Genomic DNA, 14,675 nt, shown 5'->3' with positions numbered 1-14,675 from the left:
GGAATTCATTTCTACAAAGCCAGCAGGCCAGGGGCCTTGTCACTGGCCACCGTCCCTGGCGGTCTAGTGGCTAGGATTCAGTGTTCGCACTGCCGCGGCCTGACTCTAGTCTCTGGCCGGGGAACCGAAATCCTGCTTCAAGCCGCTGCAGGCCGAGGCCACCCGAGATCAAGGTGTAGCCCGTGGGGCTGAGCCAAGGACTGAGGAATACGTGGGGCTGCAGTTCTGGGAGTGTGAGACCTGGGGCACAGCCACTGCCATTAGCTGGCTCAGCCCACCCGCCTCAGGGAGGGAGCGTGGACCCCTCACCAGTGGGTCCCACTGGGCCTGTGAGCTTAGCTGCACCCTGGGTGGCTTGGACACTTTAAGCACTATTCTGTTCTGACTGCAGGGTTCAAAGGTTCTGTGAATCTGTGTTGGGGGAGGAGGAGAAGGGGCCAAAACCCAGCTCCTGTCCTGGGGTTGTGGTGGGGTAGGGGGTTTTCCACCTTATCTAGGGGACCCGATGAGGACATCCACGGCTCTAATACCAGTCAAGAGCCAAGTGAATGTCATAGGTTCCCGAAAAGGGGCAAGAGAAATTGCAGAAGAAACCAGAAGTTTCTAGGACGTTGAAATGAGTTCTTTTTTTTTTTTTTAATTTATTTATTTATTTTTGGCTGCATTGGGTCTTCGTTACTGTGTGTGGGCTTCTCATTGCGGTGGCTTCTCTTGTTGCAGAGCAGGGGTCTAGGGCACGAAGGTTTCAGTATTTGTGGCACACGGGCTTAGTTGCTCCACGGCATGTGGGATCTTCCGGGACCAGGGCTCGAACCCATGTCCCCTGCATTGGCAGGCGGATTCTTAACCACTGCGCCACCAAGGAAGCCCGAGATGAGTGTTGTGGGAAGAATTCTGGCAGGTGGAAATGGGGCTGGGGCTGTTGAGGGGAGCGGGCGGCAAGCCAGGGACCAGAACAACTCGAGCAAACATGCAGAGGAAAGGAAATGTCACATTGAGAGAAGGGCAACTCTGTATTTGGCCAGAGGGGTCCTTGGGCTGAGTGAACTTGGGAATGCTTTCACCATTCTGCCCAACCCCCAACCCTCTGCGCAAAAAAGAAAACTCGTCCAAAACCAAATAACAATAACAACAACAACAACAAAATAAACCAAAAAAACAAGCAGCAGAGGCAGCATGGTGCAGGGGAAAGAGCTCGCACTCTGTAGTCATGTATTTGGTTGAATCCAGACCCTTTCACAGTAAAGACCTGCAACTCTGGACAAGTACCCCAACTTTCCTAAGCCTCAGTCTCCTCAGCTGTAAGAGAGTACAGTACCTCATATGGCAGGTGAAAAAGATGAAGTCTGGGGCTTCCCTGGTGGTGCAGTGGTTGAGAGTCTGCCTGCCGATGCAGGGGACACGGGTTCGTGTCCCTGTCCGGGAAGATCCCACATGCCGAGGAGCGGCTGGGCCCATGAGCCATGGCCGCTGAGCCTGCGTGTCCGGAGCCTGTGCTCTGCAACGGGAGAGGCCACAACAGTGAGAGGCCCGCGTACCGCAAAAAAAAAAAAAAGATGAAGTCTGACCTAGGCAGAGTGTTTAGGTCATTGCTGCTCTCATTAAACACGAATTCTCTCAGCCCCTACAGCGCCTCGAGTCTCTGGCTGGCTCGGCTGTGTTAGAGTGACAGCGAAAGCCCGGAGCCCAGTTGCGTTTCCTTCTCTTGCACCAGCCCCTCCAGGGCTGCTGGAGTAGTATCTGTTCGTGGAGTTCCAGCTTTGCCTGTTTCTTCTGGAACCACCTCTCCAATGAAGGGGGAGACAAGACTTGCCTGTCGAGGATGGGAGCATATATGTTCATACTGGTAACAGAAATGGCGCAAAGCTGACCCCACTTCATCCCTCTGCCTCTTTTCCAGCATTCCTCGCAGCCTCCTCCATTTCAAGGGCTTAAGGAAGGGTCCTTTTCTTTCCCAGATTCCCCCATTATCAAGTTAAGCACAGCCGGATTCCAGGTCCTCTCCTCTTCTGGCACACAAGTTGCCAGGCAGGCCCTGTGACCCCTTGACCTTGTTCCCAGTGAGCCTGCACTGGGCCCTGGCGGGAGCTGGCCCACTTCTGAGCTCTGCAGGTGCCTCTGTGCAGAGGGCAGTGGCATCCATCCATCCATCCAGAGAAGGTCCCGCCTGTGCCCATCCTCAGCCCCTGCTCAGACCTGCCTCTGCAGCTCAACATGAACCAGGCCAGCCTGGTTAAACAGGAGGTAATAAAGCTCTGTGGATGATCCCTGGGCGGGGGCCCCCAAGAAAGGTGTGTGTGTAGGAGAGCTAGCCAAGGTGACTGTCCCAGAGGGAATCAGGACAGATCGAGATGGGCAAGGACGCCTTTGGTTGCTGGAGGCAGGAACTGAGGCAGAGGTGAGGTTTTGCAGAGAAAGGCAGGGGTAAGGATGTTCTAATACCCCCAGGAAGGTGAAACCTGAAGGGAACAAGAGTTGTCTGTGGCCCAGGGAGCAGCCTGGCTGCCCACCCCTCCCGCCCCTTTGAGTCCCCACCCTGGGTCTCATCATGGCTGTCTAATTGTTTCACGGTGATAACTGAAAGCACTTTGAGAGCCAGACCTTTGTCTTCTAAAGCTTGCCTGTGCCCATCTGCCTCGCCCTGCCCAGGGCTGGGCAAGGAGGAGGCTGCAACAAAAGCCAGCTGACTGGGAGATGGAAGGGGAGGGAGAAAATTGTGTGGAGGGCCCGGGGGGAAGGGCAGGTGAGGGGGCCCCGAGGGGCTAGGAGGAGCGGCGGAAGGATGGGAGGCCAGAGAGGACACAGGCCGAAGGTCCGGGGAGGAGGGGTTGTGTGGAGGTGTGGACCAACCTAGGGGGTGAAGACCGGGGACCAGATGGGATGGGGGACAGGCTGCGGCGAAGCAACTTCTGAGGTCATGGCGGGGGCCCTCCCCAGTGACAGGGAGAGCAGGAGCTGAAGGGACCTCATGCAACATGCAAAACAGTGGGGGTCATGGGTGGGTAGGAGCCAGGATGAGGAGGGAAAAAGGGTGGGTCTGGGCCCGACCATCTCACCTTGATTTGTCTATTAGGCTGGGCTCCTCTGGGGCCTTGTGTGTGCTCTTCATTCCCCATGCCTGAATCCTCACACCACTGTCACTCACATCACCCAAAGGGACTTTCAGGAGCCGATGGGAAGTCCTCCTCCGTGACTCGTCCCGGAAGCTGGCATCTGAGATGCCATGGTTCAGGCCTGCTTCCATCACCGTGTTTTGTTTCAGCCAATCGGTCAGAGCTACATCCCTGGGGACTCCTTGGGAGCAGAAGCTCCACAGTTGGCCTCACTTTGGCACACCTAACCCTTGGGCAGTTGCCCTAGGAAAGAAGAATCCACTTCAGGCGTGACGTGCATCTCACAGGTGCAGTGTGGGTCCGCTTCTGAGGAGGCCAGGGCTGGTCAGGCTGATGAGGCTGGGCTCCTTGGCACCGCCACTGCTTCTCTGCAGCCATTTTCCTCCACTCTTTAGGCCCTCAGTTGCTCTTTCTCTTACCCTCTCTGCTAGCGGGGTAGGGAAGTTGTGGGTAATGGGAGCACCTGCCTAACAACGTGAGAAGGGGTGGGGCCTGTGGGCCAGGGCTGCTCCTTGCTTAGAAGTGTAGAACACAAGGGCCATAATGGCCTCAGAGACTGGAAAATACAACCCCTTAGCTGGAGAAAGAGAGGCCCAGATTTGCACGCAGTCAAATCTCTTCTCTGAAATATGCTTAGCTCTCTGCTTGTACAGGCGTGGGCTTTCTCTATGGCTACCCAAGAATATGGTAGTGCTGGCTGCCTCTGGGTTGGGACTGGGCACTAGTGAGCAGGGATAGGAGGGGGGACTTCTCACTGTACACCTTTATATACCTTTTGGATTCTGACCCATGTGAATGTCACCTTTTAGAAATGTAAATTTTAAAATGCTAATCAAAAATCTCTTCTCCATCCTTCCCTGGGCTCCCTTAGGGGATTAAGCATCTTCTGGGGATCGGCCAAGTCCCTAGATTTGCTCTGGTAGGGGTAGGGGCTGTATCTCAGCCAGCCCGTGTCTCACCACGGCTGATTTCCTTCACAACTCAGGCACATTCTTTTCTTCTCTGTGCCTGCTGCTGCTTTCACGGCCCCCATGCCAGTGGTAACAGCACGGCAGTCCTGCACCAGCCCCACCTCCCTTCCTACAGGTCCTGTCTATTGACTCTGCCTCCTACAATCTCTCCTCAGCCCACACCTCCGCTGCCATCACATCCCGGGATATTGGCCAGCCTCTGGGCAGCTCTTCTGATGCCTGCCTGTCCTCCCTCTGGTCCATCCTCCCCACACCTCAGCCCCAGCAAGCTTCCTCAAATACAGATCAGTGCACACTCCTCTCTTGCTTAAACCCTCCTGTAGCTTACAGTGTTAATGCTCTGTCCAGATCCCCTCGGATGCCCTTTTCCATTTTTGTGCATGACACCCCCTTCAATGTGTTTTCAAGGTCGACACCTGCAGCTCCTCTTGGAAGGCTGCCCATGACCTCCTGGAGCTGCTTTGCCCTGCCTGGCCCCACCTGGGCCAAAGTGTGACTGGTGACTGCTCAATGGTGGTGGTGGGGAATGAAAGCCTGGCTCCCTTGTCCCAGGCAGGGCTACCCTGAGGCCTTATACTCCAGTGCTCTCCCCTGGGCTCTGAGGGAAGCCACCCTCCACGGCTGAACTGGAGCTCTTGCTTGGCTTCTCCCCCTCCACCCAGCTCCCCGGGGAGCACTTCCTTAATAGTCACTCAGCATCTAAGATGAATCCCTCGCGTGGAAACCTACTGCCCACAATTTAAATCTTAATCACTGTTCTTTACTCATCTCCTTTCTCCCTGGAAACTTATCCCATATCACATCTACACTTACGTCATACCAACTTCTAGCTGTCCTGCACCATTTCGTGTCTCAGTACCTGCCTTTTTTTTTTTTTACAGTCAGAAAAAACGACCCCCCCTCCCACCTTCTCTCTTCCCATTCTTTAAGTCTCTGGTCAGTATCACTTCCTTCACTCTCCTAATGGAGCCAGTTGCTCCCTCCTGTACTGTCAGGGTACTGTGTAAACTTACTATAGCACCCATCTCACCAAATTGAACTAGTCTTCTCTGGTGCCTAGTATGGTGCTGGGCAGAATGCAGGTGTCAAATAAATGTTTTCTGAATGAATACTAATCCCCCAAATGTCCTAAGACTCTGCTATTGGGTTTCTCAGATCTTGAATCTCTTCCACCTCCAATCAACACTCACTGTCCATGTTTCAGACTCTCAGAGCTCGACTCCATTGTTTGTGTTTCTAAGATTAATTAAGTCTTGTTGGAGGGAGGCAGTGTGGTATCTCTTAAAGAACACTGCTCCCTCCGGCTTCTTGAGATAACCAGGGCTGAGGCTGAACTCTGCGTTGATGTACTCTTGGGGACCCAGTTCACTCACTTCCTAAGGTAAGTCGAAGGTCCAGCTGACTTCTAAGGTCTTCCAGGGCTGAATGAAAGTCCTCTGTGGGTTGAAGCCTGGTCTGTCTTGTTCTCTGCTCTCCCAAAGCCAAGAATGGTGCCTGGTGCAGAGCATACTCTTATATGTTTGTTAAGAGGAAGAATCGACAATTTTAGTGGCTACATATTGCTTGGTGCATATATGTTATTTCACTTACTTTCCAAAGTGGTGAAGTTAGGATTTGTGCACAGATTTGTATGACTTTGAAGCCCATGTTCTTCCCATGATACCTTGTGGGGTTTAGGGAACAAGGCCCTCACGAAAGGATCTGTTCCAATGATGTTTTTTAAAGATGGGTGTGGAAGGCTGGAGGAGATCCTGAGGTGCTTGTCCTTCTTCTTAAAGCATATAGGCAACTGCTGCTGCCCCTCACCAATCTTAGGGGAATTTAGGGTGGTGAGTGGAAGGCAGTGAGTGGGTGGTGAGGAAATCTGATCACTGCGATCTGAATGGGGTGCCTGGGTAAACGGTGGAATTTAAGTACGCAGTTCTAGTCACACGCTGAGAAGCTGGCTCTCTCTTAAAAAATGGCCTGACTGGCAGCAGCTGTGGACTCCTGTGCCATACATACGCGCACCATAGCTGAATTCAAGCAACCGCCGTCAAGTCACTGACTGCAGGGTTGGAAGAGATGCACCAGCCAGTGAGCCACCCCAGCGCCCACTGGAATAGTAACCAGGGGCGGTCCCCAAAAAGCCACAGGAAGATCACAGCTTCTGCAGACTCTATGGGGAGCCCTCGGAAGCCTCAGCTCTCACCCTGCCCTTTTTGAAGTTTAGAAATTATCTATGCCACTCTGATTTACAGCAGCCATCCAGTTACCTTGATGGCCATCGAGGCTGCTGGTGGGAAGGTGCCCTCAGAGTGGCCCTCAGCTCCTCTTTGGAATACACACCCTGTTGCCTTGCCTCGGGCTGGGACAGATCCCCCCCAAGCAGGAAAGGCAGCCCTGAAGGGTTCTTGCAGTCAGTTCTTCCGAAAGCAGTTCAGGTGGTGCTGTCCCAGGAGGGAGGATGTGATGTGCCGGTGTCATCAACTACTCTTCTGCCTCTCACGTGGATCTGGAGAGTACTTTCCTCCCAAATTCCGGGAAACTGTGAACACCAAGGAGCTTGCCCTTCCTGGATTGGGCCTCAACCAGGGATCAGGCCCAGCTAGAAGGCAGCAGGCATCCCTGAAGAGACGGCGGAATGAGGGGGTGGAAAAGCAGTGAGGGACTGGGGTGTGCCTGCTTCTGGCTGTGGAGGACCCTGCTCCCCAGCTGGGGCATGGGAGCCAAAGGGCAGGTGCTCCTGAGATGGGCAGCTCTACAGGGAAGAGGAGCAACAGATGTGGAGTAAAGGGGCTTGTGCTGGGGATAGAGATCCTTGAGAACCTACACACTTTGCATACCATTAGGTCTCTCTCTCAAGTACTTAATACCTTCCTGAGCATAGAATCAGCACTTGAAAATAAGTTGAAGGAGAAACGAGACCTTTATTAGCCCCCAGAACATTTTTCAATATTAAGGCAAAAAGTAAAACACAGAGGCAAGGAAGACCTGAAGAAGGACCTATAAAGGCCCCTAGGGCTCAACCAGGGCACACGGCAGAGGCCTTCTCTTCAGATCAAGGGTATGCAGCAGGTGGGCGGGAAAGGTGGCCTTGTTCCACTGCGATAGGCCAACCACTCAGCCCAAAGGGAAGCAGAACTGTGTCAGGCCAGGAGGGTTAGAACTTGCTAGCATAAAGGGTCATAACCCACTTGGGCACTCGGAGGAAGCCAGGCAAGTAGGAGGCCAGCCAGCCCAGGCTGGAGACATGGGAGACAGCGGAGCTCAAAGACAAATAGTCCTGGACGGGGCGGCCTGCGGACCACAGGAAAAGAAGGATTAGACCCTTGCTTCCCACTCCTCGGACACCCCCACCCCAGCTGAGGAGACTGAATGGAAGGTGAGGGAGGAGGGAACAGGGAGAGAGGGCAGGAGAAGGGGTGAGCCAGGTGAGAAGGAAGAGAGGTCCAGGCTGGCTGCTGGGCCAGAGCTCTTACCATCAACGTCCTGCAGGCCGTAGCGCCGCGCCAGGTCACAGGATGGCAGCACCTTCCCGCTTAGGCTCAGGATATTGGGGTCTGTGGGCACACAGACAGCTGAGACGGCCCGGGTGTGGCCCAGGGCACTACCGAGACAGGCTTAGGGACCCAGACTTGTTTCTCTCTGTTTCTAGGAAGGTTCCTGGGCCTCTGGCTCTTGGCCATGTCTCCCAGGATCCAGTTCCTGAGGCTCCCGCACCTCAAACTGGGCATCGGACCCTTTGGGGCTCCAGACGCCAGAGAAAAGAAGGGCATATTCCTGGCTCGGGACCCTGAACTGACTGCCACCACCCTGAAGATCCTCCACGCCCTTTCCTGTTACCAGCCGCCCCCAACCTCTTCACCTGTTGCCAAAGCCACCACACATTTGCCACTCATTTCTGTGGTCTCCGCAGATGAGAAACGAAATTTGAACTGAAACACAGGGGCAGAGAAGTGAAGGGTTAATTTCCAAGAGCACTGCCCAAGTCCCTTCCCTGCTTTCAGCTTCTGTCCAGGAGACAGAGGCCCTCATCACTGCACCTGCAGGACTCAGCATCTCAGAAGGTACGGGAATCATTCCTCCCCACATCCAGTGAGCCCTGTACCCCAGGACCAGGACCAACTGCCTTTCCTAAGTGGAAGGATGTAGGGTTGTCAATTATGTCTGGGCCTTCTAGATTAGTTCAGAGCAGAGGTCAAGGGCATGGGCTTTGGAGCTGTATAATCTTTCCACTTATGGCACATGTGACCTTGAGCAAGTTTCTTAGCCTCCCTGAGTTTCAGTTTCCCCGTCTGTGAAATGGAGACACCGTCTCCCTTACAGAAGAAAAGGACATAATGTGTGTCAGTGCTCAGCCCTGCGCCTGCCGCGACAAGCACCTGGGTATTTACTCTGTTGTTACTGTCTTGCGGTTGGAGGATGTGGGGATGGAGTGGCTGATCCCCACATTTTCTGCCACCCTCGCCCTCCCCTTGCCAACCTGCTCAACAAGGGGATCAGCAGTGTTCTCCTCCTTCATCACGTGCTCCTTCAGCAGTTCTGTCTGCACCAACCCTGGCCAAAGCGACACGTAGCTGACCCCGTGGCACCGCAGCTCCTGGGCACAGTCAGCAGCCAGCCTGTCGCACTGCAGAGGGACAGAAGGCCAGGTGGGAGCCAGGGCACCTGGTCATGTCACCTCCCTCCCCTGCCTTCCCTGCTTCCACCGAGGATGCCCCAACCTCCTGGCCTTCCCAGGAGCCCTGTCTCAGCTGTCCACCTTCCCCAGTGCACTGCCTAGGCTGGCCAGCTGAGAGGAGCCCAGGCAAAGGAACCATCCATGCAGGGGCAGAGGAAGAGGTGAGGGTCAGTCAGCCTCACCACTCTGACTACCGGGGACTGTCTCTCCTGAGCTATGGGTACCACGACTGTCCCCAACCCCTGTGCCAGTGGGTCCTCACCGCAGCTTTGCCCACGCCATAGGGGACGTTGAAGAAATACTGCAGCCCACCAATGGAGGAGATGACCACGATGAGCCCCCGGCCAGCTGGTACCATCAGCCGTGCCCCATACACAGAGCATAAGTAGTGGCCTCTAGAAGGTGGGGCAAAGAAGAAGGAATGAACCACATTCAGGGCTGTCTCGGGAAGTTTCTTCTGCCCCCTAATGGCTTCTGATCCAGGAGAAGGCCGCAAACCTGGTGAATCAAGGGCCTGAGGCCACATTCTGAGAGGGACATGGGTAATATTAACCACCGAAGGTTAAGAAACAGCAATCTGTAGAAGACTGTAATGGAAGAAAAGCACTCTGTCATGACAGCAATAACAAAGCTAAAATAAAATAGCTCAGGGGATAAAACATAATAAATGTATAGGATCTACAAGGAAAAACTATAAAGTTCTGCTTAATATAAAAGAACAAGTACAGACATAATTTGCTTAGAAGAATCAACATGTAAAACATCAGTTCTACTTAAACTAATGCACAGGTCCAGTCAATGGGAGTTATATCTCAGTAAGACTCCTGGAGAGATCAACAGAACAATCTAAAGCTCAGTGAGAATAGATGTGTAAGAAGAGCCAGGAAAATTCTGAAAAAGGAAGAGTAACATCGTGTCGGTGAGGGGGATATGCTCCCCTCACCCAACCAACCTGCGTTAAAATGTACAATGAGGGGCTTTCCTGGTGGCGCAGTGGTTGAGAGTCCGCCTGCCGATGCAGAGGACACGGGTTTGTGCCCCGGTCCGGGAAGATCCCACGTGCCGCGGAGCGGCTGGGCCCGTGAGCCATGGCCACTGAGCCTGCGCGTCCGGAGCCTGTGCTCCGCAATGGGAGAGGCCACAACAGTGAGAGGCCCGCGTACCACAAAAAAAAAAAAAAAAAAAAAAAAAAAGTACAGTGACATAATAGTTAAAAAAATGCAGGACTGGCATAATAATACATAAGTAAGTCAATGAAACAAAATACTCAATAATTAATCCAAGTGTAAAGGAGAATTCAGCGAATTACAAACGGAACATTTCAAACCAATGGGGCGAGATGGACCACACAATAAATGGATTTGGAACAACTGGTCAGTTATTTAGTGGGTGGGATTTGTTCTCCACCTCATTTACTGTTTTAAAATGCATTCTCAAAATATTTGAATATAAAAAAATGAGTGCACAAAAGCACTAAAAGAAAGCATGACAATGTGTTCATAAACTTGAGGTAGGGAAAACTTGTCTCAGTATCACACCTAGATAGAAATGTGACTTCTTAACAGTAAAACATATATATAGAGAGAAAGATGTACAAATACATACATGTGTACACAATTAAGTATACATAGCTGAGGAGAGCATACATGCAAACAATGAGTAATAAATTGAGAAAGATATTTGTAAAACACATCAAAGGAATCTAAAGATCTTGTACAAAGATCTCTTATAAATTGATGTGAAAAGAATAACTTAGTAACACAACTCACAAAAGAATCAAGAACCAATAAAAAGTGAAAAAAAAAAGCTCAACTTCACAAATAATAGACAAGTGTAAATTAAAAAACACCTTCAGATATCTTTGGCCTATTAGATGGCGAAACTTGCCTGACCTCGTGGCCTGATATTGTCTAGTATGATTGAGGACACGGGGAAACAGATATCCTCCTTCACTGTTGTGAGATTATAAATTGGTGGGGTCTTTTTAGAGGACAGTTTGACAATGCTTATTAAAATCTTTAAGAAGTCATATTTTTTGACCTAATTATTTTCCACTGTTGCAACAAATAAGGGATTAGATAAATAAATTATGGTATCTCTTCCTAGTGGAATATTTAAATGCATGGTAGAATATATACTAGGCTATTAACAGTAGCTATATCTCAGGCAAAAGAGGAAGCAGTGGTGACTAGGGGAATAAGATTGTACTGGTCTTCACAGTATATTTTTAAAAAAATAACACACATACTTGGTAACCAGTATCGCAAGGGAAACAGGACCCTCCAAATGAAAACAAGTAGAGTATGGTATCAAAAGAAAGCCTGACCTCAGGCAATGCAGAAGAAAGGCACAGTAAATGTGAATGTGTGTGTGGGAGGTGAAAGGAGATGTTGGTGCACTTCCAGGAGGCTCACAGAGTGACCTTCACCTTGGAGAATTCATCAGAGCTCCAGGGCGGTGTCCAGGCCTTTGCTTCACAGGCTCAAAACCCTGACCAGCAGGAGATGAGAGTGTGGAAGGCCCCTCTCTTTGGAGGGTTAAGGATATGGGTGTTGCCAATTTCTAGCTTTTTGGGTTTTCTTTCTTTTTTTTTTTTTGGCCACGCCATGCGGCATGCGGGATCTTAGTTCCCCAACCAGGGATTGAACCCATGCCCTCTGCAGTGGAAGGGTGGAGTCTTAACCACTGGACTGCCCGGGAAGTCCGGGTTTTCTTTTCTTGATTGTTGGCTGACCATCCCCCTCTGTCCTCACAACCTTTATTCCACTTGGGAAATGACAAGTGGATTCTAATCCTGCTTCCCTGGGGTTGCCGCTAGAAGCCCTGAGTGTCCTTAGACGCTTCAGAAGTAGATTTGCATATAATCTCTTGGTGACTCCCACAGGTGGCTGATCACATCCATGCAGTGTAGTTTCTGAGAGGGTACCCTCTTTCCAACAATAAACACAGACCTAACTGATGTATGTCATGCTGGGTGAACTCTTAATGCGGTGTTTCATCTCACTCCTTTGCCAGATGTATGTGTAACCCCATGACACCCCTGCCCTCCCAACTTGGACTTGGGAGTACCCTTGCCTGTGGGTCTGGAGTGAGGAGGGAAAGGCTAAGATAGCTGGCACTCACTCTTCCTTATTGACCTTCTTCTGATCTAAAACAAAACAATTTCTTCCTCTAGCCATCTTCGGAAATACTGACTATAGGTGGCATGCTTTACTGAGGGAAAGAGGCTCCCTTCTGGGTCATGCATTTGGATGGGCAGAAAATGAGGCAGGAGGGAGGGCAAGGGCAAATTCAGATGAAAATTACTGACAGAAACAAGGCAAAAGTTGACATTCCTAGGTACAGATTCACCGGATTAAACTTCTTTAGAGATTAGTGGACAAATGGGATAGAAGGGAGAAGAGAGACAAGATCAGAGGGAAAAGGAGAGGGCACATGGGAAAACGTCTGGGCCCTCAGCTTGGTTGAGTGAGGGGAGCCCAGGCCCTTAGCGGGGTGGCAGGGGAGGCACCTACCTGAGTCCGACGTTGTTGATATCATCCCAGATGGAGGCGGGGCTTTCCCAGAATGCCTTTTTAGGGTTGTTCAGGATCACCTGGAAGACAGGGAGAGCGGTGAATAGGATGCTTTGAAGGCAGGAAGGGGCTGGATAATGGAAGGGATAATGAGTGGGGATGAGGACTCAGGTCAGAGGGAAAGGTCAGGAGTGTGGAGCTGGGGTCAAAGTTCAAAGAGCACCTGGACCCCAGCATAGGCGTTGTTGACCAGCACATCCAGACGCCCCTCCTGTTCTTGATCCACCTGCTCAAACAGGCTTCGCACTTCACTCTCCTGGCTTGAATCACACACCACGGGCACACACCGGCCCCCTCGGGATTGTGCCTGGAGAGGGTTAGAGAGGATATGAGCTTCCCGTCGAACATAGTATGAGACACAACACAGCTCCCCTCAACTCCCAGCGTGGGAGCTGAGAAGGCAATCATAGGACTCACAGCCAGCAGCTGAGGGAACATGGTGGCAATACTGCCCTCTGGTGCCTGTTGGAGGAGTTTCAGGAATGCTAGGTCCTGTCATTGTAGAGTAATGATGATGGGGATCCCAGGTTTAAAATCTATAGACATTTACTGAGGCCTACCATGCGCAAGGCATTGTACTCTGCATGTGGAGGGTGAGGGACAAATTAGGCTTGGAGGCTGCTCTTGAGAAATGAGTATCTATCTTTTTCCTCATTACTAGTCATTTCCATTTCACGTGCCCTTAGCTCCCACTCTTCACCACTCATGTGGAATCCCAACTTAAAATCACAACCCTCTTACCCTCACTCCACCAACACTTCTGCCTGGTAAATGAGAAATCAAAGTTCTCAGACATGAACTATCTCTACTTCCTGTTCTGCCTCACCCTCTACAAATGTGCCCCCATCCTCTAACTTCAGAGAAAGAACACCTTATTCAAGAACAATCATCATATTCTCCAGATCCATGCTCTGGGTCCCACCCTCTGACCTCCCTGCCTAACTGCTCACCCATATTCCCAGTGCATTCTGGGCACACTTATCACTTACCATATAAATATTAATTACTTTTATCACTTACTGTATTCACATTACATTGAAATGATCCGTTTCTGCCTTAGACTTCCTGCTGGACTCTCTTTTAAAAGCAGAAGTTATGTCTTACTAATTTTGGTAACCCCAGTGCTTCACCCAGTGCCTAGCCTATCAAACACACCCCAGTATTTATTTAACTGAAATTCAGTAGAAAAGTCGAGTGAAAATGTACAAGTCAATAAAGTCTTAACAAAAACAGAGAAAAAGCACAGGTCCACAACTCTTAAGATGCAACTCTAAAATCCCTGAAGCTCTCAAACAGCAAGTTTTTTCATAAAATTCACTTGGTGGCAAAATATAACCTGATCTGAAGTTACTTATGGGGTTTACTTATCCCACTTTGAGTAAAAATGTTCATGTCTACTGAGGAATATTTTGGTTTCAGGTAAGGGATTAAGAGGAGTGGTTAATGGGAAGGGCTCCCTGAGGTGGTTTCTGCCCCTGGGATCCCAGAAGAAGCACTCACCTCCTGAGCAGTGGCCTGCAGTGTGTCCAGATTGCGGCCAGTGATGTAAACCGTGGCACCTGCTTGGCAGAGCTGCAAAGCGATGCCCCGGCCAATACCCCTGGAAGCACCAGTAACCACGCACACTTGGCCCTTCATGGGAGCTGGCATGACTCACAAGCCAAGGGGTTAAATCTGTGGAAGCAAGGACTTGCTCTGACGGAAGCCTGCAGAGTGTATATGCAGAGGGGGGACCTTGACAATGATAGGAAGGGGAGCCAAGGCTGAGATCCTTTGATGGGAGAGAAGTTTCAGAGGGGGATAACCAGTGCAGGGCCCAGGACAAGGCTGGTTGTCCCTTTTGGGAGGCCAAGGACTGAAGAAGTGGGGCTGTCCAGGAGGGCCACTTACTGAGACATTCTGAGTGGGGCTGACTGGGTGGGGGACTGTAGCGGGGCGGTCCCTCCCAGCGCGTCCACGCGGAGTTCTGAGCTCTCTGGAGCACTGGCCGCTGGTCCGGAGGCGAGACTTCCGGGTCGGGGGTGGGCGCGAGGCCAAGGGACCCCGAGCCCGAAGTGGAGGGAGCTCGCGCCCCTTACCTGCCACGTGTACTGCTGCTGGAGTTCTCGCGCCGCCTCGTTCTCGAAGTCAAGGACTTTAATTCTGGCCGCGGGAGCGGGACGAGGTGACAACTACGGGGTCAGAGTACGAGGCTGGGGTGGAAGTCCGCGTTCTGACCCAGTTTCCGCTGGCGACGCGGACGGGAGGATCAAAGAGTACCCCGCGGGTCCGGGGCAATGACCGGTGGGAACCAGCACTGGCAAGCGAGAGCTGGGCGATCCTGAAACTCAGCCACTCCCGCCGCGGAGCGGCA

General features: G+C 51.6%; 1 protein-coding gene across 2 annotated transcripts; it reads right to left on the bottom strand.

Annotated features, from left to right (window-relative positions):
• Nucleotides 1-6,969: 6,969 nt before the first annotated feature.
• On the bottom strand, nt 6,970-14,610 carry DHRS1 (dehydrogenase/reductase 1). Of its 2 annotated transcripts, none has more exons than XM_060004766.1 (9): nt 14,401-14,610; nt 13,823-13,996; nt 12,486-12,629; nt 12,263-12,342; nt 9,010-9,142; nt 8,550-8,696; nt 7,932-8,001; nt 7,546-7,626; nt 6,970-7,363 (listed from the first exon to the last, which is right to left on the bottom strand). In XM_060004766.1, the coding sequence occupies exons 2-9, from the start codon at nt 13,970-13,972 to the stop codon at nt 7,227-7,229; spliced, it is 942 nt and encodes a 313-aa protein (XP_059860749.1). In that variant the 5' UTR covers nt 13,973-13,996; nt 14,401-14,610; the 3' UTR covers nt 6,970-7,226. The 2 variants fall into 2 exon arrangements, with proteins under 2 accessions (XP_059860749.1, XP_059860750.1); XM_060004767.1 differs by lacking the exon at nt 14,401-14,610 and adding an exon at nt 14,213-14,371.
• Between the last annotated feature and the right edge of the window lie 65 nt (nt 14,611-14,675).

The sequence above is a fragment of the Delphinus delphis genome, chromosome 2, assembly GCF_949987515.2.
Source record: "Delphinus delphis chromosome 2, mDelDel1.2, whole genome shotgun sequence".
Taxonomy (NCBI): domain Eukaryota; kingdom Metazoa; phylum Chordata; class Mammalia; order Artiodactyla; family Delphinidae; genus Delphinus; species Delphinus delphis.
The sequence above is the reverse complement of the archived record's forward strand: the minus strand, read 5'-3'. Positions and strand labels throughout refer to the sequence as shown.